Genomic DNA, 27,713 nt, shown 5'->3' on the forward strand with positions numbered 1-27,713 from the left:
TGGAGTAGAGCTCTAAGATGGCTTGATGGAAGGAGAGCCCTCAGCTGGAGCATTATCTAACGATTTGCAGGATGCTGACCAGACTACCCGTGAATTTTTCCTTCTTGTTATGTGCACTGTGAACTGGCATGAAAACACAAGACAGACTGGGAGAGTGCCATGATAACCCATTACTAGCACAGGTGAACCCTCTGGAAGGACTATATTGATCACTGTGGGCCTGCTACAAAGACCTGCTGGAGTTCCATGAACATGTAGACCCCCATCCCGTGCTCTATTCTTCTGACCCCTGAGATAGAAGCCCAGTGTATTGGTATATATGGAGTGATTTTGATGGGAAAAAGTCCCTTAGTAGGATTTTGAAAGTTTGCATGTATGCAAGAGAGAAATCATAAACTTGACATTGAGTTAGCAATAGTCAAGATTTTAGATGATCAGGCTGAACTGATTTAGCGTCCTTTTGACCATGGCATATTTAAGTGGCTGCATCTTCTCTTCTTTCCCTGGTTAGAAGGTTGAAAATGGTCATCAATTGCCACTGGTCTTTTCTCTTTTGTATTTATCCCCATAAAAATGGAGGTTCATTGCAGGTGTACTTGTTTTGCTCTGTTACTAAGTTGTTCCACTTTCCTTTTTAAAAAATCTGCCATTAAGGGACAGAGAATTGTTTCTGGAAGGAGCGCACAATTCTCCCCTCTTTTTCTGAAGCATTCAAGCAACAAGATTTGCAGAGTCTGGCACAGTAGCCACTCTCTGCTGGCCCCTTGCCCTCCTGCTGTTAGGGAGGGCAAAGGATGTGCCAGATCTCCAACTGTAACAGAGCAGACCCTGCCTGCAAATCTGCTTATAGTTAGCCTGGGGGCTTCTTGGCAGTACTCTACAGCCAATTGATTTAGTTGCAATCCGTTTCCCTTAATATTTTCCATCTGGCCAGCAATGACCCTGCAAGGCAAACACAAAACAGGGTTTGAATTATGAGGACCATGTTAGAAAGAAAAACCTCTTCCAGGTCCCATTCTAGAACCTGGAGGGGTGGAAAGGGGTTGCCTTTGGGCCCTGAAGAAAAGGGTGGGTTGTTCTGCAAGGGATAGTTCCTTGCTTAGTTAAGTACATGTTGAGAGCTTTAGGACTTGAACAGATAATCTGAGTCTGGAGTTTAGGCTAATATACTAATGTGGATGATGGATGCTGGAGCCTCAGTGCCTTCTTCATGCACAAAAGGAATTGGAAACATAGAAGATTGGGCCTGTGACTGGTGATAGTATGTGACTGGATTGACCGGGCCTGAAACAAATATTTAGAAGCATGACCTTCTAGTGCCTTTGTCTGGAAAAGCACATTCTGCTTGCTGTGTTTCAGGTACCCACACAGGTGACTGACCCCAAGGACTCTGGATTTGGTAATGCCACCCTTGGTGTTGGGCTGTGGGTTTTTGACTGCTCATGAGTCTAGCTTGGTTCTGTAAGTGTTAAAGAACTGCTCAGCACAAACTTTCTATTTGATGCTATACTGAAAATAGAAGGGATACAGACTGTTCCCTGGAGGGTTGCATTCAAATGGAGGTGGTCCATGGCATTTGGGCTGGAAGGGCTTTGCAGTGGAGAGGATGGGGGGAAATTGGCTGGCCTGAGCAAACAACTTGTTAACGGCAACAGTTAGCCTTTATATAACACTAGGAAAAAAGGCTCGTTGTGGAAATAAATACAACGGGCCTAGAAAGAGGCTCTGGGCAGGTGCCCCGGCCTTGGACACTCAGTGTCAATTTGCTGTGGCGACCTCAGCAGGGTATAATGACACTGAGTCCACCATTTTTTCCAGAGGAACTAATCTCTGCTACCTAAAGAACAGTTGTAATTTTGAGTGATCTCCAGCCCTCACCTGGAGATTGGCAACAATGGTTCCCCAAAAGGGAATGGTTGGTTTAGAGGGTGGAGGCTATGGCTTTTTACCTGTCCGAGGTCCCACGCCTCCTGAAACCTCACCCTCTCCAGGCTCCATCCCTCACATTCCAGGAATTTCCCACCTGGAGTTCGCAACCCTATGTCCTTCCCAGCCAGTCATCAACCTACCTTTATTTCCCCCTCACTCTTCAGCTTTCCACCCCCCACACACCTGGAGTCTCTACCGTGCTCTGAAGCCCTGACTGCTATGTCACATTGGCTGTCATACGGGGGGCCACCTCAGCAGCATATAAGGATACAGAGCCCACCATTTTCTCCAGGGGAACTGATCTCTGCCATCTGGAAAGCAGTTCTGAGTGATCTCCAGCCCTCACCTGGAGATTGAACACATTTTACCTCAGAACAGCAAACTGTTTAGAATGTTAGAGGCAAAAGCCAATCAAGTTGCATATGCAAACGACCTCTGTGTTCCGAGGCAAAGGCCAATGAGGCTGCATATGCAAATAACCTCTGTGTTCTCACTGGCTGTGGGGGGGGGGAGAGAAACAGCAAACTGTTTAGAATGTTGGAGACGAGACTCAAGCAATGCAGCCAGTGGATAGGGACAGATTCTGAGTGACACACTAGGGTGTCAACTAATTCCGGAGCATGTGGAATGTTCGAGAGAAGTGCCACCACCATTCAGCTTTTATATATAAGGGAGATTTCAATTCTTAAAGTGCTTATGAAAGCCCTACAATGTAGGCCAGTGTTACTAACCACATATTGGAGATAGAAGACAGGCTTGCTAAAGGTCCACTTCATTTGGGGTTGAGATGAGGGTTTTTTTTGACACTATGAGGGTGTGTTCAGACGGGCTGTTTAGTCCGCTTTTGGCATGTTTCAGTAACAGATTTTATATCCACATTCACACACCCAACATCTGCGCACTGTCCCCAGCTGTTGCTTCCCGGCTCAACCCCCCTTTAAAACAGAGTATTTTGTTACCAGGTCCCCAAGTAGTGTTTTCCTGATTCTCTGGTTCTAGCTGCACTTTTCTGACGTCTAATTGCTCCTGCGGTGTCAAGCCACTTCTGGTTTAAACCCCCTCCCCGCTCGAAAGCTGCCCGAGGCTTCCGCTTTTCGCCTACCATTTTTTTAAATGTTGGCAGTGTGCACATAGGCGGAGCTCCGCCACCGCATTTAGAAAACCGACATTTAAATGGTCACTTGTTTTAGCGTTTAGATGAGTTTGGGATCTCATGGAGGCCATTTTCGGGTCAAACATTTAAAGGGAAGTCTTTTGTTGGAGGGGTTGGACTGATTCGCCCTGGTGGTTCTGCGCAGGTGTCATGATAGTTTCCCCCCCTTCTACAGAGGGGCACCTATGCTCATGCACAAACTGAGGAAAAATAATTTTAAAAACCCGCTGACACACTCCCGCGTGTCAGTAGTGTAGACGCTGGGGAGCGACATGACTGTGTGGTGAGGCGGGATAAGGGGGGGAAGTGTGATCACGATTAACCAGATCAAATATAATCCAGTTAGAACCGGAGCAGTTTAACCGCTCTCAGCACACCGTCTGACCGCACCCTGAGAGTGGTGGGACTGTGACAAGTGTCTGGGCATGTTCCCCCAAGGTTTAATCGGTCCTTGTAAGGAGGGTTTGTTTCTTCCCCTCCTGACCCTTGAGGCCTCCTAGGACTGAGTTTAATTATAATTTAGTTCAAATATTAATTTGATAATATATTCTAAAGTTATTATAATGAGATAAGATTGTTTGAAAATCTTATAAACATTATCATGTAATAATTTGGGGAGAAAAAAAGATGAAGAAGATACGAAAATAAAGCATGCTAATGAAGTTTTGTTTTTCATAATATTAATGGTTTTGGTGTTGTTAAATTATAAAATTCTTTCTTCAATAAAACAAAATGCAAAAAAAGAAAAGAAAAGAAAAAAAGATGAGGTTTAAATTAGCAGCCTCCTGGCTCAGCCTCTTGGCCACGATGCTTGCGCTCCACCACTGTTGACAGCAGGTTGAAAGGGTTGTGTGTGTTTGAATAACCTCCCCTGAAAAATGTTCCTGCATATAGGAAGGAGGCTAGTCAACCATCCCCTTTCTTTTTGCCAACTGTGCTTCTGTGTGCAGGTGTCATGATCCTGGGCCCATAGTAGTGCGACCTACAGGCTCTAGGGAGGCCTAGTAGCTCCAGGGAAGCCATAGGTACCCTCTGGACCCTATGATTGCCTAATGGGATTTAATAGGAAAACTTATACCAGTAGAGGAGTAGACGGTGGTGCCTGGGAAGAAGGAATAAGAGGCCTTGCCCAAAGTGGGAAGTGGTTTGCTCCCAGGGAGCAGAGCTGGTGAGGCTGCTGCAGAAGGAGGGATCCCTCATCCAAAAGGGGTAAGTCAGTCTGAGACCAAGTACCTAGAGAAGGCTAGGACACTATAGTCAGATACATTTAGGGTTTCTTATTTTGCTGGTTTACCTACCTTTACTGTGCTCATTTTTCCTACACATTATTGAATCACAGTTGTTAAATCTCTTTAATAAAAATAGTTTGTTACTCTACCTGGGTCCTCACTCCTCATTCAGTCACTTATAAGTGGAAACCTACCGGAAAAGGAGTTTATAAAGGGGTAGGATGGGTGCTCTGGGCCTTCTCAAGAAGACCCATACCAGAGTGGTGGCAGCCATTAGAGAACCTTTCTAGCTGCTGCCCATGACAGCAGGGAGAAGCATTCAATCCTACAAACTCTCTGTTCCTATAGCGCATGCCTGTAATGGGGTGCTCTTGCCTAGGCTTCACACCTGAACCCAGGTGGTATGTCCTGTGAATTATTCTTACAGTCAAATATGTAATAGAGGTGAAATAATCTGCCTGGAAATCTGGCAGCCTTTTGGATATGGTCTGGTCCCTGTGAGAATTGCCACAGCAATAGCCTTGGTGCTATTTCAGCGCATGCAATATTTTCCATTTGAATGTACAGTCCTCGCTATTACCGAAGGAAGCTTGAAACATTTTAGCAGAAGGAGACTCGAGAATAATCTTGGGAGATGTGGCTGAAGTAAGTGTGTGTATGCACACACACACACACAAATAAAATGCAGGGAATATATAAATTTCCCTGTGCCACAGGATGGAAATAGAAAAAAAATCCCTGAAAGTTTTAAGGAGCCCCACAAAGAAAACCACTAGTAAGCAGGGAACTGTGCTTTATTTACTAGAAACTCCTTCTCCTCCCATTCATTAATTAGGCCTTCCTAAGGCACCTTCTCTGGTTGCCAAGCAACCATAACAGTAGTTGTTAAATCCTGCCACTTTTTATTAACCCTTTGGCCCCGGGCGGGTTGGGAGCTCCTCTTTTAGCACTAATGCAAAATGCATTAGTACACTACCTTGGGAAAACCCAAATCCTTGGCATCAAAGAAGGGGAAAGGGGTATGCAGCTGAAGTGCTGGGCAGAGAGATTTCCTTTCCTTTCAGGAGTTGGTCACTTTGGTTTAGGCGTCTCTTAAGGGTTCCAGAAGGCAGCTGTTGGGGTGAGGCCACTCTCAGCTTTGCTGACAGATGTACACAACTTCCAGTCAGAGATTACAAGGCAACTTCCTTCTTTCCGAAAACAAGAGCTAGCAAGAGCCCTTGGGACCTGCACTGATAATTGGAGAGGGAAGTGTGAAAGGAGAAGAACCACATGTGAAAACTATGAATCCTCTTCTCCTTGGGGCAGTGAGTCAGCTGCATTGGAGCTCCTCTTGCCTGTTGGAAAATGGGCTTTCCTTTGGAGAATTCTCATAGGCACTGTGGGGGTTGGGAGCCCAGATTTGTTTCTTGTCTTCTGGTGTCCCTGTGTGTCTCTTTAGACAGTTTTGTGGATAAGGTTATGCTTGTACCACATGCTGTATGTAGTTCCCAGTTGTCCCCAAGGGGGAGATGAGAAGATGCTGACCTATATTGTAGTAATCAGTTGAGCTGGTGATTGGAGAAGCAGTACACAGTAACCAGTGCGAGATTTAACGTGATGGGAGGGCATGAAAAACTGGGTTTGGAACACCAGCTGGGTTGGAACACCAGCTTTGACTTGCTGAATTTCAGGCTAAGAAGTAGTTCACTTCTGGGAACTGGTGGGAGATTTCTGCTTTTTCAATATTGATGTTTAACCTAAAATCTCCTTCATTTTTACACATGCCTCTGTTGAACACCCAGAAAGAGGCATTTGTTGAATATTTGGGATTTTCCTAAAATGTGTGTGTCCTTCCCCAAGCTACAAAGGTTATCTTTTTTTGGAGGGGAGGGGTAACCTGACATGAATGATAAATGACCGGTAGGTGGTTCCAACTAGGGGCTTGTCTTTCCTGAAAAATACTAGTCCCAGTCTTCCCCGGCATGACTTACTTCTCTTGTTGATGCAAACTGAAGTTTTCACAGCCTCCCAGACTGAATGATAAGAATGAGAAAACTACAGTTCTTGTAAATCCCAACTAGCCAGCCAACACTCGGTAGTGGCTCATGTGATGACACAGGTGACAAACTGTGCAGATGCAAATAACACTTGACATATTGATCATTTTAAATTGATGATGTAATCCTGTGGAGAGATTGACTCAATAGTGAGTGGCCATTGCAAAGAAGGTAAGATTACTTTTTAAAATCACATTATTTGTAAGGATAATAGCAACACTAATGTTTACTTTGTATATAAGTCTTTTAAATATTCTTCATCTTTGTGGTATCTAAAGATTAAATGCTGTTGTCTTGGGAGGGGGCAAGTGCAAGTCTGTGGTTCAGAGATTTACTTCTTGAAGAAACGAAGAATGCTTACATTCAGTGTGTTCATAGTGCCTCCTCTTTTTCTTTCTCCCAGATCCCTCTGCAAACCCCCCATCTTTTCTGCAAAGCCTTTAGCTTAACCTCTTGACCTTTACCCCAACAGTAACTAACCCTAAATATCTGCAACTCTATTTACATATATCTCTCTTTCTAAACTTATCTCTCTCTGTCCCCTTCCTCTTAGCCATTTCTCCTCCACAATGAAAACCTGGTTTGTAACTTCCTTGTGAACCTGAAGCTGCATTTCAGGATCCCACATAGGCATACTAAAGTGGCATGTACATTGATGCGCTGTATTAATAAAGTGATGAATTAAATTCCCAGCAAGCAATTTTATTTGTGCTTTTCCCAGGACTTATCACATTTTCTTCTGCAAACCCTGTCAGTGTTAGTGCTGGGACCAAGCCGTGAACACCTCATCCCTCCTGCTTGTATACTTCTTGATAGCTTCCTCCTCCATCAATACCCCCTCCTCCAGTAGAAATGTGCAAGCCTTGATGTTTAGCATAGCTTTTGAAATGAGAGAAGCCAAGAGCTCTTGGTGCACAAAGGACATGATGATGGGAAAGAAAAAAACATAAGTAGGTTGGGTCCCCATGAATGCAAGTGCAAAGAGGGGGATTTTGAAAGAATAAGGCACCCACCGCCAGTGGTAGCCTGTTGCCAGTTTTCCCGGAATAATCTTCTTCACTGCATGCTGCTTAGAGAGGCTTTAATTCAGTGCAGTTTGTGTGTGTGACTCACCATCATCCAATAAGCCGCTACTTGTTGCACCAATGGAGGGAACAGTGCAGGTGTCCATCCCCACAGTTTCTGATGGTTCTTACTGAATGCCACCTTTCAGTTTCACATTTCACTTCTTCTATTCTTTTGTGAGAGAGGTGATGGGTTTGGCTCCGCATCCTGCAGCACCCATTCTACGGTTGGTTCTGCTTCCTGAGGCAGCCATTTTGGGATGATTCTCACCACCCCTTCTCAAAATTCTAAAGGTGCTCACAGGTAGATAAAGGTTGGGCACCCCTGCCCTCAGCATTGGAGAAGAGGAAGCAAAACAGAAAATAACAATTTTAGCGTGTTTCCAACTATTTTGATCTCAAAGTTCAAGTACTGATGCTTGTTCCTAAGAGCTAAGTTCTCCTTTGGGCATAACAGCTCTTTATTTTTTATTTTTTATATATGCATGGTTGTATGCATGTGAGTGTGTGCGCACCTGGAAATCATGGCAAACTCTGGTGACTGACCCCTACTGGGAGGGCCTGGAGGATATTCAGAGAGGTGGCTGAATAAAGCCTGACCCCGCCTTCCAACAGCTGGTATTCCAAGGAGGCCTCCCATCCAAGTACTTGCCAGAGTGGACCCTGCTTAGCTTCCAAGAGCTGACAAGATTGGGCTTGCCTGGAATCCAGGTTAGAGATAACAGCTGTTTACTGAAAGAGAATATTGTAAAATGAGTACAACAAGGCCTTTAAAGTCAGTGTTAATAAGTATTGCCACAAACTTTTCTGAAAGAACCAGCTCTTAATATGAATGTGCTATTGCTGACAGTTTTCAACCTGAGCAGTCAGAATATTCATAAATGTCTCGTGACACTGTGGGGTGTGTACATGTAGGGATTTCTGGCAAAAATCCCAAAGCCCTTCATCTCACGATCCAATTCTGATGTGGCCATTAGTGATGAACAGGGTTGGCCATTCTGGTCTCAAATATATAAATACATAATTCATCTCTCTACCCAGTGTTCGAATCTCTGTCTTCTCTCCTCTAAAAATTAATTTGGTTTTTAGAATGTGCAGTTTGTTGCTCCTAAGAATGATGACAGCAACATGGTGTCTAGTTGTGAACACCTGCCCATCACAGTAGAACTGACAGCAAGCAGGTTTTCTAGCTGCTTGATGGACTGGCATAAAATATTCTGCCTGGCTCGTCAGTCATTCTGGGCATTGCTGCTTCCCTGTGCCTGCGAGGATAGAATGTTGATCATCCCAAGCCTCAAGTTCCCTTTGCCTTGTTTTCTTACATTTCTCCTTACTGTCAGGCAGTTGTTGAGAATCATAGCTCCCCATCCCCATTTATTTAAGACATTTTTAGCCCACCTTTCTCCTGTAAAGGACTCAAGGCATCTCACAATGATAGCTAAAAACAGTACCATTTCAGATCAATTTAGAAACAAAATACACAACAGATCTATTAACCATACAACAGAAAATACACAACAGGTCTATTAACCAAGTTGCCGTCCTAAACATTTTTTGCCTTGTGTTGCTTCCTAAAATTTAAACAAAATGCAGAGCTCAGTGGTGTTTACTCTCTTTGATCTCCCTTCCTGCCTCATTGAACAAAGCCTTTCCATAGTGTAGGGTCCACTACCTAGAAGACTTGAGATTGATCCGTGGCAGATGTTAATCAGCCTGCAAGAGGGGATTGGCAAAGGGCCACATTTCTGATTTATCCATAACTAACCACTTCCCTGTGTTGACATAATTTAAACTGCTTATACCTTGATCATGATGAGGTTAAACTGAGGTGTGTGAGAGTGATGTATGTGAGAGGTATCACTGAGCACCACCATGGCTCATATGTATAGCTCTGCTTGGGTTTCCAAGTGCTGCCCATGTAGGCAGAGCAACAGATCCTACAGTTCACTTGGGAATGGTCTTGCTTTGTTATTGACTCTCCTATGTTGTTCTCTTGTGAGTTTGAATGATGTGGCTTAGCTCCCCTTTTCTGGCATTCGTTCAGAATTTTGGGATATATTGTACCTCATGAGTGTTGCATCTATGGGTGCATTGCTTTACAGTGCTTGTTGAGCTGCACCCTTGGGGAGTTGCAGTTGTGCTTGCTTTTGAAAAAAACAAAACAAACAAAGAACCCTTCTGTACTTTAGCCATGTGGAATATACAGATGATGTTATCTCTGGCACAGGAAATTTCTGGGGTGTCCACTGTTTGTAACTTCCTTGCGTATTAGCATTGCTATTTTGTCAGCCAAAGGAGATCTCATACTGTTAGAGGATGACATGCAGTCACTTGGCCACTGGTGCTATTAAAAATCACTTGCCGCTTTCCTTAGACTTGTATCAAGGGGTTTGTACTGTGTTTCTGTAGTTCTCATATTTTTTTCTCTTGCAGTCTTTGATAGTAGGCAAACCCTTGCCATTCAGTCAATGCAGAAAATGAAGAATCTACCCAAGCAAATCTTCTAATGCCTTTTTGTGGGAGATGACTCGGCTGCATTATAGGAAGGAGGTATGCAGGCATGGAGTGTTTAGGGGCTGTGTCTCTCTCCAGTTCTGAGGGTTTGAGTTCACTGGTGTGAGTGGTTCATTGGGATGCCAATTTTTTTTTTGCTTGGACATTAACAGGAAGTCAAGGTATCGTAAGAGTCACCAAACTAGATGGTGATATTTTTATTAGGTTGCCTTTATGTGGGGCAGCTTGTACATTATATTTGTGTGGGAGCTATCCCTGCTCTCTGCCCTGGTTGCTATATTTTTTTCATGATACTGTATATAGACTCATAAGAAAACATGACAGCTGAACCTGAGATACTGGCAGCTAGCATAAGAATAAGGAAAAGTAAGGGCCATCAGGAAAGGGGAGGGAAATGATGGAAACGTGGTGGGAGAGCATATCAAGTGGGATGCCTGTTAGGTGTTTCTGGAGCTTCTGCACATCCATTGAACATTTCTTTAGTACTGGTCAAGCCATAAAAGTGTTCAAAGTGTTCTTGTTGGCACACAGCAGAAGGCAATCACTCTCCTCTTTGTAAGCGCAAGACAGTCCAGTTGCACTTGATAAATCTCGCATCTCCTCTGTCAAGCACATTGTGCTAACATCAGCATCTCCATCTTCCTGCCAAATGTGCGCCCGGTTTCCCCTCCTTTGCCAGAGGGCTGCCCTTCATTACTTTTATTAGAGATGTCTTTGTACTCCTAATAGTGTTTGCTTGGTAAATGCAAACAGACTTTCATTTTGAGTCCTCTGTCTCTACCTTTATTAGGTGTCACAAGCCCCCCCATCTTGGCCTTAGAACTGCCTCCTTTTACTTTTAGGCCAAGAAAATTAAAAAGAGTTTTTACTGCTCCTGCTATGGAGGAGTAAAGGGAGGCAAGCGCCACTGGGCTCTGGAATTTATTGGGGCTCCCACCTATTTTCATGTACATTAACTGAGCTTGGAGGAACTGTAAAACTGCATTCGCTCTCCCCAGCCCCTTCATCCCAAATGCTTCATGGGATAATGGGTGAACATTCGGAGCAACTTTTCCCTAAGTATCGCTGTGATGCACAAGGAAGAGAACATTTCTACCTGCTGATTCTCAGCATGGAGAGGAACAGCCTGAACTTCAAAAGATTATTTCAGCTATGGCAGAGCCTTGCTTGTTGCACAGGACCTGCAGCCGTCTGTCTCCAAGAAGCAGCAGGACTCCATGGAGATCCCTTCTGAGCTTGTGCTGGGATCTTAACCCTAGAATATAGGAGGACATCTCTTCTTTTCCTTCTTTAACTTCATATGTTTATGGAACTACACTGAGAGCATCAGATGATAGCCAGCTGTCAGGATGGATGAGTGTGCCAAAGGAGGGCTTTGAACTTTTTATTTGAGATAAAGAGGCTTGGTGAGGTAGGATGTGAGAATAGCAAAGATCATTGATTTCAACTCGGGGGGGGGGGAATGAAGGTTGACACAGATTCTCAATTGTAGGTATGGGTAACTAGACTGTATGAAAAATGTTTAGCAGACTTATGAAGGGCCTGGCTATCAATCCATCTAGGACACTGTTATTTTCTTATGGGCTCATGGTCTTTGCCAGCCCAACCATATTAGATAGTTTCTATGCTGGAGATGCCAGGGACTTGAACAGTATCCTTTGGCAAAGCTTGTTGTCTTTCTCACAGCTCTGAAACCTTCCACAAGCCCACCTCATAGAAGTGGCTTTTTTATTGTGTGGATTGATGAATATGGCTGCTGATGGAGGTACACACTGTACACAGTGGGTTTTTTTTTTTTACCAAAAAAATAAAAATATGCTTTCTTGGGCTGATACCAAAGCACTTTTCAGTCAGTGAGGAAAATGAAATGGTTTTCTTCTCATAGATTTTGGATTTGCTTGCTCACTGATAAATCACCCCCTTCATTATAGTCCTTGTTTCTCCCAATGAGATTCCCACTTGCTAATAAAGACCACCACCACCACCCCAAGGCCTCTGGGTTTTGTCCCAGCTGAGTGAAATAATTTGACTGCATCAGAACATTTCACTGTTGATTAATTTTTTCAGTCTTCTCAGTGGTTGAGGAACTTTGCTCCCATCATACCTCTTTAATGAATGTCATGTCTGCCTAGTCTCTCACCTATCTCTCCTTGTGCCTTGTGGCTGTCTGTGTTGCTGGCACCCTATTCTTAGCTGATGCAATGGTGGTTAAAAAATATTGTTTGTCTGCCTTTGTCAGGCGTATACTCCAAAGTGGGTTGTTTGTTAATGAACTTGATCATGTTTCCTGTATGCATGGGAAGAAGGGGCAGTAGAGACTGGGTGTCAGAAGCCACCATGGCTAGGTGATTCATAAGACATAAGGTGAGGGAAGGAAGCCATCTCGATCAAGTAAAACTGCTTTGTCTTTGCAGTAGCCAACTGAGCTGTAAGAGAGAGTTTTGTGTATTTTTTTGGTTTTTAATTCCTTGAGCTTTCATTCTGCTTGTCTAAACTTCAGTCTTGGCTTATGTATGTTGCTGCTGAAATGTTCAGTATGTGCAGCTGATTTGACCATTGTGGAACATTCTTTTTTTTAAAGAAATGATAATGAGGCACATAAGATGAGCTTCACGAGTACCTGTTCAAGACCAGGGTAAAATCTGGGGTCATGTCTTGTGTTTGATGCTGCCACTGGGGTTGCATGCATGCACTACAGAAGTTTAAGGAAAACCTCTTGGGACTCTTCAGCAAAACAAATCAAGCTGCATGGAAAGATCAACTTGGGCCTTCCTCAAAAGAACATTGGTGAGAAGATCATGAAAGCCAGGAGGCAAAGGCTTCAGGGGGCCTCCTCCTTCAAAGGAAGACAAAAGGCCTGTGCAGAGGGCCATTTTTCCCCTAACGAATCTGGTTCCGATTGTGGTGACTGAGCTTGAATTCCTTACGTTGTCAAAATGGAACAATAAAGGCTTATGTGTTTAGAAACCTCTTGTTGGCTTGTTCTGTGGTAGGCAAGCCCGCAGCTCATCAACATACACCATTGTTGCTATGGCAATGTGTGTGCGTGCACATTATTTAAGCTTGCAAGTGTGAGAATGTGTTGCTATAATGGACTGAGTCTATAAGGATAGGACTGAGAATAATGATGGGTTGAGTTCCAAAAGGTGTGTGTGTTGGCAAGGGAAAAGAAGGAGTGTACTCATTACAAGTGACTGACCTGGGAATTAGCATGCAAGTAATCCCCATTAAGCACCAAAAAAGATGGTTTATACTCCCCCCCCCCCCATCATATTTGTAAATGAGAATATGTCATAGATGCTGTTTGATCCAGCAGAGTTTGGTACGTCAGAGCTGCCCGAACATCATGAAGAAGGCCGTACCTGTGTGGCTGAAGCAGAGATGTGCTTTGTTTTCACACGGAAAACGTTCTGCTTCTAAAGATTAATCATTTTGTAAAATTAATACCATTGAATAGGTGCCATTGCCTATACAGTAGTAGACAAGCTTGGCTGTTTCAAAGTTAAAGTTGCAGCTAATGTTTTTTCGAGGTGATTATCCCTAGGAATTGTGAGAGCATGCATGTATGTTTTATTGATTTGTAAACAGGGTGTTGGGTGGGGGAGAGGAATAAAACCACAAAGTCTCCTACTAATCTTTAAAAAGTTATTAATTTACCCGACTGGCTGTGCAAATCAAATCAAAGCCAAAGCTAAATTTTTATATGCCTGATCATGGGGAAACCCACCTTATTGGGACTTCAGAGGCAGTTGCAAAATTCACATGCATGCAGAAAAGGCAAAATAACACACAAGGGGATACTAGATACATGACCAACTCTACAATGAGGTGAAGCAGCCAATTTTTTGAGGGGTATGTGTAGCAGTCTCTGCCACTGACTTGCCCTTGCCACCATGTCACTCAGGTCCTGAAATGCAGAATGCTTCTTTCCTCTCTCCCCCTCTGCAATCTCCAGATTATTGTGCACCTCAGATGTGTGGCATATTGGGGAGCACTCTCCTAGAGTAGTGTGTAATCTCTTATCTTCCTATTAGATTTTGTCCCTAAATTGGATATAGCTCCACCCCAAATCGTTCTGAGCATTCTAGTGTCTTCGATAATGAACCAGAGGGATTGCTTTTTTTGCATCTGGCTGATTTAGATGCTCAGTGGCTGTGTGATTGTGCATTTGATTTTGATTTTTGTTGTGGGGCCGGACCTTTGATTCCCAGATAGTCAGAATAGTTCCTTGCTCTCTTCAAATGTGCTCTCCCCCCCCCCCCCCCCCCCCCTTGTCCGTTACACCTGACCTTGGGAGTGCTTGGTACAGGAAGATAGCTGCTGTGATTTGAAAATCCTGTGCCTACCTCTCTGCCATTCTAATGAGCTCTTTAAAAAAATCAAAGGGATGTTAATGGTAAAATCTTCACATTTCAAAGGGAAGAATATTTATTATACAAAACTCCCAACTCATTAGGAATGTCTCGATGTGAGAAGAAACAGCTGCTTCGTGTTTGGGGAGCGGGGGGGGGGGAATGTTCTCTTTTTTCTTTGGTTCTCTCCCCCCCTCAAAGATTGGCGGAGATCAGCTAATATTTAAATTTTGTTTTCATTGAACCGTATAGCAATGTTTTAATGTCTTTTCTTGTGTTACGTTTTTGATGGAATTTTTTTAAAGCTTGACATTCTCCCCCCCCCCCCCCCCCCCGGGGGCGTGTGCTCATGCAATTCTTGTACTGTTCATGTTTTCTGTATGTGATGATATGAATCTGCCTTATTATGCAGAGCCAGACGACCATTGGTGCAGTACTGTCTATTCTGACAGGCGGACACAGATGAATCTTTCCCAACCCTGATACCTCATCTCCTTCCACGCAGAGATGCTGGGACTGAACCTGAGTCTATTAGCCTGTAACACATGTGTTCTGCCCACTGAGTCATTGGCCTTCCCTGTATGGAATTGCTTTATACTGAGACAGAACATTGCTCCAGCTACCCCAGTACTGTTCGCTCCTACTGGCACTGGCTCTCCCGAGTTACCAGTGAGTGGGCTTATCTGACATCTGCTGCATATGGTCATTCTAACTGCCAGGGAGATGCTAGGGATTGAACCTTGGATCTTTTGAGTGCAAAGGCAGATGAGCCCTTTCTCATGTACCTATGTATATGTATTCAGCATTTGAAGCATATAGTACCCCATTATTTAATTGGTGACCTACTTGCTGTATTGGAGGTGGAGCATCTGGACACAGTTAAGTTTATTTTATTTATTTTATTTATATCCACCCTCCCCACTGAGGCAGACTCAGGGGGGCTTACATAAAATGCATATATAAATACAATTAAAATCCATCATACAGAATCAGCATGGATTCTGTAAGGGAAGATCTTGTCTCACTAACCTTTTAGAGTTCTTTGAGGGGGTGAACAAACATGTGGACAAAGGTTACTCAGTAGATGTTGTTTACCTAGACTTCCAGAAAGTTCCTCATCAAAGGCTCCTAAGTATACTCAGCAGTCATGGGATAAGAGGACAAGTCCTCTTGCAGATTAAAAGCTGGTTTATTAATAGGAAACAGGGTGTGAGTATAAATATGTGGTTTTTGCAGTGGAAAGTGGTAAACAGTGGGGCACCGCAGTGCTCGGTACTTGTTCCAGTGCTTTTTAACTTGTTCATTAATGATTTGGAGTTGGGAGTAAGCAGTGAAGTGGCTAAGTTTTCAAGTGACACTAAGTTGTTCAGGGCATTGAGAACCAGGAAGGACTGTGAGGTGCTCCAGAGGATCTGTTGCAGCTGGGCAAGTGGGCATCAGCATGACAAATGAGGTTCAATGTGGGCAAGTGCAAAGTAATGCCCATTGGAGCCAAAAATCGTAACTACCAATATATATCCTCATTTGGAATACTGTGTACAGTTCTGGTCACCGCTCCTCAAAAAAGATATTATACCACTGGAAAAGATACAGAAAAGGGCGACTAAAATGATTAAGGGGATGGAACACCTTCCCTATGAAGAAAGGTTAAAGAGGTTAGGGCTCTTTAGCTTGTAGAAACAATGATTGAGGGATGACATGATAGAGGTTGACAAAATTATATATGGGGTACAGAAAGAAGTACTTTTCTCCCTTCCTCACAATACATGAACTCATGGGCCACTCAGGCTTAGGACAGATAAAAGGAACTACTTCTTCATCCAAAGAGTAATTAACACGTGGAATTCACAGCCGCAGTAAGTGGCGGTGGCTACAAGCATACACAGCTTCAAGAGAGTATTGGATAAACATATGGAGCAGAGGTTCATGAGTGGCTATTAACCTCAAGGTATAGATGGCACACTGTGTCTGGGGCAGTGATGCTCAGTATTCTTGGTGTATTCATATACCTTTATTGGCATATCAACAATCACAACTAAATAATAATCAAATCAATAGAATTCTTGGTGCTTGGAGGGAGCCACAGTGGGAGGGCTTCTGGAGTTCTGGTCCTGCTGGTGGACCTCCTGATGATGGTACCTGGGTTTTGGAGACTGGATGGGCCATTGACCTAATCCAACATGGCTTCTCTTATGTTCTTTAGCCCTTGGGCAGCTGTATCTTAATCTAGGCCTGGAGAGTGTTGGAGATGGTGGAAGCAGCAGGAAGTTGTAGCCTGAATTAAACAATCCTAGAGGTTTGTTGACTAGAGAGAAAGCAGCAGGTTGAGCTACTCACATTTATATTAGGAGTATTTTTGAATGTCTTCTTCCCACTTCTTTGACCAGAAAAAGCCTCCATTTCATTTTCACTTCTGCCAGTAATTATTTGTTTCTTCTACCATTTTCTGTCTCATCACGCCAATCCCCTCCCACAACATGAATGCATTTCCTACATTATTTGTGCATTGACAAATCAGCATTGTATAATATGTGTAAGCCCTGTTAATATTTCATATTAAAACTGTACCACAGGTCCACAATACAAACGCGTCTACAAAATCAAGAGCAAAAACCCAGCAAACTGAAACAGTTAACAGAAATGTAAATGAACAGAAAAAGAAACTGAAGTAAGGAAATCTGTGTATCCCTAATCATTATCGAGCTTTGGCTAGTTCTTGTTTTGCCAGTCATTATATATCCCTGTACTCACCTTGCTTAAAGAGTGCTCAGGGGCTTGAGCAGCCCATCATACCTTGTCTAGCCAAGTCCCAGCTGCAAACCATGAGACTGCTGGTTCAAGCTCATTTATTTCTGATAGCAAGCATCTTTCCCTTGGACATCAGGCCTCTTTTGTTTTTCCCTGACATCTCTCCGCTGCTCCTTGTGGCTGCTAGTCCAGTCCTCTAAGTCTGGCTGCCCCACATTCCCTTGGTGTACTGCCCATGCATATGTGTGGGATCCCGGGAACCGCTACTAGTAGCAGAGAGCTGCTGCAGTGCCACTGCTTGTACAAGTACATTTAAGGCACTTGATAAATAACAACATATACAATGAAGTCATGCATTGCAGGATGTGTCATGCTTCTGACCAAAAGTCTATGAAATAAATGCAACTCTTCTAAAAAGAGGCTGCCAAATAGTGAAATAAGTGATCACCTTGAAGTTTTCTTCTCTGCCTCAGTATAAAACGAAACCTAAATGTGAGTGAACCCCTTCCTTTATCTTTCAAGAAGGGAGGAAGCTTGAAAGAAGAGAGATGTTTTTTCTCCCACACCTCCTCCAAACCCAAAGCAGCTGCTTCATTTCACATCAGCGTATCCCTGGTGAACTCTGGCTAAGATTAAGCTCTGGGTAAAATGACCTGTTGTATTAGGCCAGAGGTCTGTCTAGTCCAGCACTGTCTTCAGCAGAAGCCTGCTAGATGCCACAGGGCCCTCTCCAGCTGGGTTGCAAAGGTGGTCATCTTCCTTCTTGGTTTTCTCTAGTGTCTGGTATCGAGACAGAGAGAGAGAGAGAGAGAGAGAGAGAGAGAGAGAGAGAGAGAGATTGCTTTTGAACTTAGATCTCATGTCTAATAGTATTTGAGCCACTCAGGGTTTTACCCTGTTGGCTTCTGTGGACACTTGCTATCCATCAAACGCTCGAATTAAGTCTTGCATAAACAGCAGCAATTCCTGGAAAGGTAACCAACAGAGTTATGTTTGGGCTGTGTACCAAGTCAGCTATGTGCCATATTCCAGCCAAGAGGAACATGCTGGCAGTGCCTGGCTTATCTCCTCTGAGATGGTTGTGCAGTTTGCTGAACCAAGGAGGGGGGGAAGGCCCTGGAGCTCTCTGACCCAGAGGCTACCTCATGTCTCTGTGCTCTCTGTGCCCAGTGGTTGATCCTTGTGGTTTGTGGAGATGCTTGGTTGCGTTGCGAGTGCTTGAAGTTTTTAATTTGTGGCTGGTGAGAGGCATTGCACTTTATTCCAACAAAAAGTTCAGATGTTTGTACAAGATAAACTGCTTGGTGAAGTTGTCCACTGCATTTCCCTAATGACAGAATTTTAGGTTCTTATTACTGTGGCTACCCCCTTTTTTGTTGTTGTTAGGGTGCACTAAATCTTGATGGATTAAGTCTGGTCCAATTAGCTAACGAAGAACAATGGATCACATACCTTCGGCCTGTGAAGCATATGGAATTATTTGCAGTTTCAAGCTTGAAAGAGTCATTCATGGAGGAACAGCTTAAAATGCTGCTGACACATTTATGATTCACCCGTTTTTTTCTTTCTCTCTCTCTCTTTTTGCTTTCAGTTCACTCTTTGAAATGGAGTCTCTCCCACCCCCTCCCAAAGCTCTCCAGTTAAAGTCTATGCGGATAATTATAAAGGACACTTCTATTAACCCCCCAGGGCCATTGTATGTGGCCAGAATAATTCTGAAGGTAATTATTAAGTTTACACCCCTTTACGGAAGCCAAGTTGATATTTTTCCAATACTTTTTCTTTTCTTTTCTTTTTCTTTAAAAAATTCACACCATTTTTGGCCACTCAAGTTAGTTCTTGGCTGCCTTGGCCATACCTTTAGTACAGTGCATGGGATCTCCTCACATTAGTATCACTTGGCTGAAAAAACATCAGTCATTATCCATAAGCAACTCCTTCCTCTGCCACTTGTATATTGCAGTCTGTGAAGATTGATGTGAGACTTTTAGCAAGAATTCTCTGCATCCCTCAAAAATAATTGGAGAAATCAAGAGTGCATATTCCTCCCCCCCCCCCGTTATTCTTGTAGGTCTCAGTCAACACATGCTATTTTTTTCATCATCAGATATACAGTTAGCTGACCTGCTATTGGAGCACTTCTGTGGACAGATGTTATTTTAGGTGCACCAGAGTGGCATCAACAGAGCTGGATGCTGACATGCTGACTTTTATAATATGTTCCATTGGCTGCTTAATATTTACTTATCTCTGTAGTAGCTTGAAGCGAATACTTTATTAGTAGCTTGTGTTAATTTGCTTCTATAGGCCGCAGAACCAATCTATTCTTTCTTTTTTTGTCCCTTTTTTAGTAGTATGTATGGCCTTAATCATGTCGGGGTCCTTCCCATATGGTAAAAGCATGGATGGAAAAAGGGGGAAGAAACTGCAGGAAGCTTGCTTGGCCACGGTACAGCATATTCATCTGTGTAACAGCAGTCAGCACATCAAGGGTTTCTTCATCTTGGCTTCATTGTATGGATGATAGTGTGGGGACAGTCCATGATGCTTTGTGTGTGTTTGTTTCCTGCAGTGGCTTAAAAGAAGGGAGAAAACAAACCCTTCTTTAAGGCTAGAAAATTCATGGTGGCACAAGTGTTTATAGGCAAGATTGTGCCTTTTCTGCTTCAGGCATCTGTCGAGGAATAGTTTTGCCTACAGAAGCTCATACCTCCATAGACTTGCTAGTCTTTAAGGTGCCACAGGACTCTCAGCCTGTTGTAGCAAAACAACAACACACAGCCAGTCTTCTGGAAGTCATAAAAACAGGTAGTGATGCTCAAGCTACTGAATGAGGCAGTGTGAAACTTGTGCAGCAGAGTGAAGGCAGACCTAACTAGATCATAAAAAACATGCAGGCAGTTTTTTTGGTGCCCACTCTTCTACAACACAAACAAACATGCTTCCTTCAGACAGGACTGGCTCCAGCTTTGTGGCTGGCTGGCTGGCTTGCTGAGATACTCTATTGCTTTGAGAAAGCACCAAAAGGAACTTTGCCGTGAATCCAAGAAGATGTAGTATTGGAGACTTATTTCTGGACAGTATTGTCCCACGTTGTGCAAAGGGTTGCTGACCACCGCACACAAGATGGGCTGCTGCCTCTCTTGGTAGGTAGGTAACCACTGTCCTCCATTTCTGGGCACTGGAGTCTTTGAACTTTATCTCTGTGGAGTGATCTCTTGCCTAGCACTCATTTTCATGTTCCTTGAAGATAAATTCAGGTGGGTAGCCGTGTGGGTCTGAAGCAGCAGAACAAAGTTTGAGTCCAGCGGCACCTTTAAGACCAACAAAGTTTTATCCAAAATATAAATAAATAAATTGAATAAAACTTTGTTGGTCTTAAAGGTGCCACTAGACGCAAACTTTGTTTTAATGTTCCCCGAACAAGATTGTTCTTTCCCTGCCCCATTTCTATGGTAGAGCATTGGGTAGTTTCAGCATGGAGAGCTTCCCTTCCTTTGTTTAACCTTTGACCTGTGAAAACAAGAGTTAATCAAAAGTTCTGAGGTAGCTAAGAGGAAGGGGAAGTGTTTGGTTACAAATTAAATATGAGCAAGCCATGTGCCATAAATCCCCGTTTGAGCTACTAGTGTTTTAGACTTTCAGTTCCATGCGGCACAGGGTGTTGGGGTTATAAATCCAGCTTCTGTGTTCTGAAAAGGAGAATTGAAAACTAAGTCTGGCAGGCTGGCTTTTCTAAGATAAATTCATCCCCCCTCCCCCTCAGTCAGCTGGTAGAAGTTTAAACACAGACTTTTTAAATTTGCTGGCTTGTGGACCGGAGCAAAGCAAGAGGAGGTTGCTGTGATGTAAAATTAGTGCTGCAGTGAAGATAAACAAGCTGAATGCAACCTGAAGTTTTGTGCTGTGGTGTTCAAGCCCTTAAGGGGACAATGAGTCAGTGGGTCAGCCAGGAGGGTTGATGTTGAGCTGAAAAGTACCTGTTGTTGCTTAGATTGACAGGACGTGACAGGAAAAACAGCATTTCCCTGTATGGTCAGCATGTACTAGGTCTTATTCTTTAAATAGAACTTTTCTATAGGAGCTAATCTTTGAAATCTGGTAATTTAAAGATTTGGGGGGGGGGCAGCCCTTGCTCCTTCATTGCAGGTGACCAGATGTTCCATTTTTAATTAACAGTTGTTATGATTGGATGGTTCATTTCACTGTTGCTTCTAACAGACAGCAGAAGAAAAGAGGCCATCTCATAGGGCTCTGTTGCCCAGGTGTGCTGGCAGGTAAGGCTGCTGCAGCACACCTGGGAGTGCTGCTACCATATTTTAAGGATCAGAGATGCTGTTGGTTCTGTGCTGAAAGTTGCAGTAGGGCTGATCTCTCCAGCTGAACATCAGGCTGTTGTTGGCCATGATAGGGGAAATTATCTCTGCACTTTTCCTGGAAAGTTGATCTGCCTCGGTGCCCTTGGCTGTGTGTATAGTGTGTTGAAAATGTACAGCTTTAGGCACCAGTGAAATAGATTTAAGGTACCAATGAAATAGATTTGCAAAACCTTTCCTGTTTGGCATAATATATGCTTACCAGCCACTTGAAATCTTATCTAACCCTCTCCCCCACTCCCCAATATAAGACCGCAACAGTCATGGCCAAGATGATATTCATAACCAGAAACATTAGAACTTGTGTGAAAAATATGAAGCTGAGACTCCTCCTCTGGATGGACCCTGCATGTTGATAGGATCTCCTTGTCCATTTTCTTTGTGGAATTTGGGAAAAGCCCCACCCTGCCTTAGCTGAGACCCCTTTGTGGTGCACAAGCGGAAACTCTCCTGATGTTGTTTATGGGAGCCAGTTGTGGACCGAGGACACTTTAGCTGAAATGCTTCGTTTCAGTTAGCAAGTTATGCTCCCGGGATCTTTGACACCAAATAGCTCACTGTATACTGTGATATTGGCCCACAGGACCAGATATAAATGTGAATATTTTTGATGTCTGAGCATCTCAGGCACTGAGATATGCACAGATTTCTGGATAACACACTTGGCTTGCATTTCGGAATCACATGCCTAGTGGAGTCTCTTCAAATATCTGAGGATGATGGCAGGGAGATATTGGTGTCTTTTGTGCTGGAACTGGCTGCTGAAGCCCTTCAAGGCCTGATTACCCTGTCCTTTTCTTTGTGGCTCCCCAAGTCAGACAGTTGGTCTGTTTCAAGAACACTAACAGTATATGGCACTTACATATTGCTTTCAGTATCTTAAACATTATCTTATACAAAACAGTATTTTTTCTAGAGATGATCCCCCCCCCCCCCTAGATTTCTTTTCACACCAAACAGGTCAATATATTGCCCTGCCAAAATGGAAAACTTCCTTTGTTGGGCCAGTATGGGGGTGATTTTTTTACCCTGAGTTCTGGCTGGGAGGGAAGAAACCAGTGGTAAGATCCCCACTGTCTTCCCCTGTGGGGCTTCCTGGCTCATTGAAATTGGCTCATGTCTCCAGATAACTGCTTAAGGCAGAAAGTCTGCTGTGTTTTCTCCCCAGATGAAAGGGCAACACGGGCTCTCCTGGGAACTCTCTGGCGGCACAAGAGCCTATTTAGAGAAAAGGGAGCCAGAACATGGTTGCTTAGCAAACAGAGCCCAGGTCCCCAAAGGCACTCTCTGTTACATTTGATACTTACACCTTAGAGAGAACCATCAGCTGAGTGTCTAAACCTTTTGTTAGATGTCCTAGCTTTAGTACTTCTTTGTGTGCCAATATTTCTGTTGCCTGTTTTGTTAATAAACTGACTGTTTGAAATTGCTATGTTTCCAATTTTCTGGAAGTCTAATGTCCCTCATACGCTGCAAGATCCAGTTCCTTTCCCCAGGTAGCAAAGGTGCCTGAGGTGCCTGTGTTGTATTGATGCCACTTTGAAAGTACAAAAATATCAAGGATACAGATTTCTTGTAGCACACTGGGGTGTTCTCTCCCTCCCCCCTTTCAGATTGACAATTTATTTACCATTTTCTTCCTGGTACAGCAGCAACAGTATTCTGAAAATCATGTTGGTCTAAAAATGACACATGGAATGTAGTGAGCTGGGAAGAGAGCAGATGAGATTAATGAAATAAATGGGGGAAAATGACATACTGGGTTCTAAATGTAGTGGGGGAGAGCACAGCTTCTTTCTCTTGGGTACTTGCATCAGTGAAGGTGTTTGCTGCTAGAGCTGTGATGAAATTTGTTTGGGTTTTAGGCAAGAGAAGCTTCCATGGGGGGAACTCAGCATTCTGAAATGTGAATTTTGGCATGCCATTTCCTCTCTTCTGGCTTAACAGGTGCGCATCACAAAAGCTGCAGTTCCCATCATGCCCTATTTTGAGTTATCCCTCAACTTCTCATCTGATCCTTTTAAAAGGTATTTGATTGTAAAATGCACCTCCCGCCCCCAGACACGTTGAAGTGTTGCCTTTCTTACTGTGTCTCTCTGCTGCATCTGCTTTTGTAAACTTGGCAAGTTGGGCGAGCACCTTGACCAATTGTGGATGTGATTGTGGTAAAGAACGTGATGGAAACATTCCGGAGTATGGTGCTGATATTGCAAAAGAGTGGGAGGCAGGGTTTTGTGATGAGGCGGGTGTTGGCCTTGGGTTGCAGACAGTGACCTTGGGTGAGTGGCACAGACTAGCCTACCTTACAGAGCTATTGTGGAAAGAATACGGGATAGCTCCACGTGTGGCTTGTTGAGCTTGGAGGAAAGAATGCTGATGAGTGTGAAAGCTAAGTGCAAAATGAAGCAGGCATTGCATATCTTGGCACCCAAAAGCAATTTATATATGCCCCCATTGGGCAATCTCAGGCTGCGGTCACACGGAGCATTAGCGACGCTGAACCGACGGAAGATAGGCGGACTTTCCGGGCCCGATCTCACTGCAACATCTGGGGAGCGTAGGGCTCCCGTGGCTCACCCGAGGCTTCCCGCTCTTGCCGCGCAGTAAAAAACTAGTGAAGCGCGCAACAGCGCATGCTCGCAATGACGCAAGGCGTCCTTGGGGTTGGGGGAGGACCACGGGGGCTGCGATGGGGGTGGGCGGCAGCGGCCAGGCAGAGAGCGGGCTGCGTGTCCCAGGATGGGCGGGCAGCCAGCTGGTGGGGAGGGGGGATCTGGCGGGTTACCCCCCCTCCCCTCCTTGTGTGTGGCCCACGGACCCTGCCTGGAGTGGGCTGTGCACGGCCCTCCCAGAGGCGGCGGCTGGTTCTGTCCCCTTCCCATCGTCCTGCTGCTCTCGGTGGGGTGGAGGTGCGGATACCCGTGTGATCAGCACCTCCACCATAACCACGCAACCTCGCCGGGACCTCGCCGGGACATCTGATCCAGCAGCCGCGCGGTATTGTGCCCCGGGGCAAACAGCCACGCTTCCCCCCCGCAGTTTTCCTGCCCGTGTGATGAGTATTGCAAAACTGATGAGTATTGCAAAACTGATGAGTTGGCCTCAGATGAGTATTGCAAAACTGAAGAGGCCAAAATGTTGTTAATAGGACCTTACCAGTTAGAAACAACTGGGATGGCTAACACTGCATGCAGACAGCTCTGTTAAGAAGACTGGCTACTTTCTGGTCCAGTGTGGAGGGCTGTGTAAACTTTTTAAAGGCTGTATATGCTTACAGTGACAGAAGATGTTTGGTGAAAGAGGTCTCCTTCCCCAGTTCCCTTTTAAATTCCTCAGGCACTGCAACCAGTAGCTCTAACGATTTAGCTATGGGAAATGATAAATAAATCCTCGATTGTCCAGGAACCACAAAGCAAGTGAGACAATACCTTTTACTGGACCAGCCGGTCTTGGTGAAACACTGGAAGTGATTTAAGGAACCTTTCTCCTTGTTCTGCATTGCCTCCTCTGGTAAACTTATTTACTGGGCTGCTGCTGAGTGACAGCATTCACATGGAACTTGGGTCCAGCGTCCTTGAAGGGAATGGAGTGTAAACCTACCACAACGGGGGTATTGAAGCCGTGCAGGAAGCTCTGTGGGCCTCTCCGGTAAGATACAGAGCAGCTGTGAATGGTTCCCGCAGCAGGGTGATACAGCCCCTCTTTTGAAGTGGCATAAGCCTGGGCTTTGGTTTCAAAACTATAGTCCTGTCCTGGCCAGGTATTCATCAAGCAGTTTGTGGAAGAATTTGGGAAATATTCTAAGCTGCCCCCTCCTGTATTTATTTTTTAAAAATTGGATTGCATCATTGATTTGTGTGTTATTTCCAGGACCATGCTAGTCTTCTCTCTATCATTTATTTTATTTATGTATTTTATTTGTATAGCATATGGTGTTGCTGAAGTTGACCGCAAACAGGCTCTTTCTTTATATTCTGGAAACAGTCAAGGCTGTGTAGAAATAAGATCACATAGTTCCAGGGGTGCATTCTTCTTGTTTGGGTCAAATTTAAACAGTGCAAACGTGTATCAGTATTTCCTTAAATATTTATGCCTGCCCTTCCACCTAAGTTTGGTTGTTCCATTTCATAGAGGAAGCTGTGTGTGTGTGTGTGTGTGTGTGTGTGTGTGTGTGTGTGTGTGTAAATGTCTCTTCATGCAGGCAAGATCTGACTTGTGAAATAGGAAGTTCATTGATTTGAAGAATGTCTGTTACAAAGGCCCCAAGTGTGGCTTTCCCTGAATTATGCTATGATTAAATACAAAAAAGCACCCTTTCTCTCCTGCTTCAATGTGTTTGCTATGTTAATCTCTGAGCAAGGCTTTTGCTCCAAAGGGCCTCCCTCTTTTGGGTACTCTTTAGGGAAGCTCTTAACTCTGAAGTTTATGAGACTTAAAACGGGAGTCAAAACTTTATGGTCCCTCTAATCCCCCTGGAATGTTTACATTCTATGCCAAACTCAGAAGAGCTATCCTGTATTGGTAATTGTATTTCTGCCTGCTAGTAGCCAGAAACGCCTGGAGTTTCTTGGATCTTATTAACGGATGTGATAATGCTGTCATAGAATGTGAAAATTCCTTATCAGCAAGTTGTTGATAAGCAACTTTAAATTTTACGGTAGTCTTCCCAAGCTGCGGGCGGATGCTACCAGTAGAGCTCTGTTCACATTATCTGTCATGTCTGCTGCATCTCACTTCATTTGTTACTACGGCCTGACCATTGGGGCACTGACTTCTCTGCAGCTGATAGATGCAGCCGTGTTGTAGTGCAGTGCCTTAACCCTTGTTGACACTTGATTTTCCCTGGCAAGGAGGGGCTGAGATTGTGTGGTTTTCTGGGCTACTGGACCTCAAGAGATTTCCTCTGTGGAATGCTTTCTGTATTATTACACTGTTGAACTGAAACGAGGCATGGAAGCCTGATGCAAAACCCCAATAAAGTAATCTTGCTGTGCACATCAGTGGTAGTTGCTGACTTTGTGGAGTGAATGTTTCCCTGGAAGACATGCCTGTGTCGGACAGAAATGTCATGTCTTTTTTAGTGCTGATCTTTTTTTCACTGGCTAGTATGTAACAGAATGAGGAGGTGTGATGCTGCCAAAGATCCAACTAAGATGCTGCTGATTTGACAAAAAGTACATCCATGTTACGCTTTCTTTTAAAAAATTGCAATGCAGAATGATTTTTTGGTTTTAAAAAGTAGTAAAACATGGTTTCCTCATTGTTTGCTTGTTTGTGTGTGTTTTTTTTAGTTATCTCCCATGGTTTGAAGTGTTTTATAAACTGCTCAACATCTTGGCAGACTATACAGCGAAGTGCCAGGTAAGTATATGGCACTCTCAGTTTTCTTTGTATGAGTGAGTGAAATTTTACTGGCAATAAACCCGAGACTTGGTTCAGACCTGACCTAATCTAGTGTGGTGTCACTCATTCCAGAGATCCCCAGATCTGATACCTATGAAAATATAATCTGTATTCATATGTATTTTAACTTTTTTTAAAAACCCTCTTTTAATTGTTTTAATTATGCATGCTTGGGAGGGGGGTTGATTTTAATAGTTATATAGTGTAATTTTTTCATATATGTTTTAAATTGCTAGCCACTTTGGCGGCCCTTGTAAGGACAAATAAATAGATAAATAGTAACAATTTGCAAACTTCTGGAACTCCGTGTCAAAGCATTTAAAGTGTACTGTTTTTACCTCTAGGATAGCCAGTGGTATGAACTCCTGGAAACACTCTATAAACTGCCGATCCCTGAGCCTGGCACATCTGTGCACCTCAGCGTGGTAAGTAGCACATGCAATAGAGCAAAACCAAAGCAATATCTCCATCCTGAAGCAGGAAGCCACAAGGTGCCCCCTCCCCCATGGTAATATTTTTAGTATTTGTCTGATAAATAGCTGACTCAACTTTAAGAAGCTGCCATGAAGAATAAAAGTACAAATCTGTTGGAAAGGCTAAAACATACACACAGATATTGAAATCTGCAGTCGCATGCTATCTTAAACTGCCTATGCGTGTGAGTTGGAGGAGGGTGGCTTAAGACATTTTTGAAAGTGAATGATAAATTGCCCTGACCTGGATAGCCCGGGCAAACCCAATCTCATCAGATCATGGAAGCTAATCAGGGCCGACTCTGGCAAGTATTAGGATGGGAGACCTCCAAGGAATACCAGAGGTGGGATTCAGGGGCAGGCTAATCAAGCCACCTCTCTGAAAAACATCCAAGCCCCCAGTAGGGGTCCCCTGAAGTCAACTATGGCTTCC

At 44.0% G+C, this 27,713-nt stretch overlaps 1 protein-coding gene across 1 annotated transcript in view; it reads left to right on the top strand.

Moving 5' to 3' along the window:
* The window catches only part of DENND1A (DENN/MADD domain containing 1A), a 341,344-nt gene that overhangs the window by 160,230 nt on the left and 153,401 nt on the right, over nucleotides 1-27,713 (top strand). The window contains 2 exon segments of the mRNA XM_015418453.1: nucleotides 26,696-26,765; nucleotides 27,152-27,232. Coding sequence (XP_015273939.1) covers nucleotides 26,696-26,765; nucleotides 27,152-27,232 — 151 coding nt within the window.

This window comes from Gekko japonicus, unplaced genomic scaffold, assembly GCF_001447785.1.
Source record: "Gekko japonicus isolate JY-2015 unplaced genomic scaffold, Gekko_japonicus_V1.1 scaffold127, whole genome shotgun sequence".
NCBI classification, from domain to species: Eukaryota; Metazoa; Chordata; class Lepidosauria; order Squamata; family Gekkonidae; genus Gekko; species Gekko japonicus.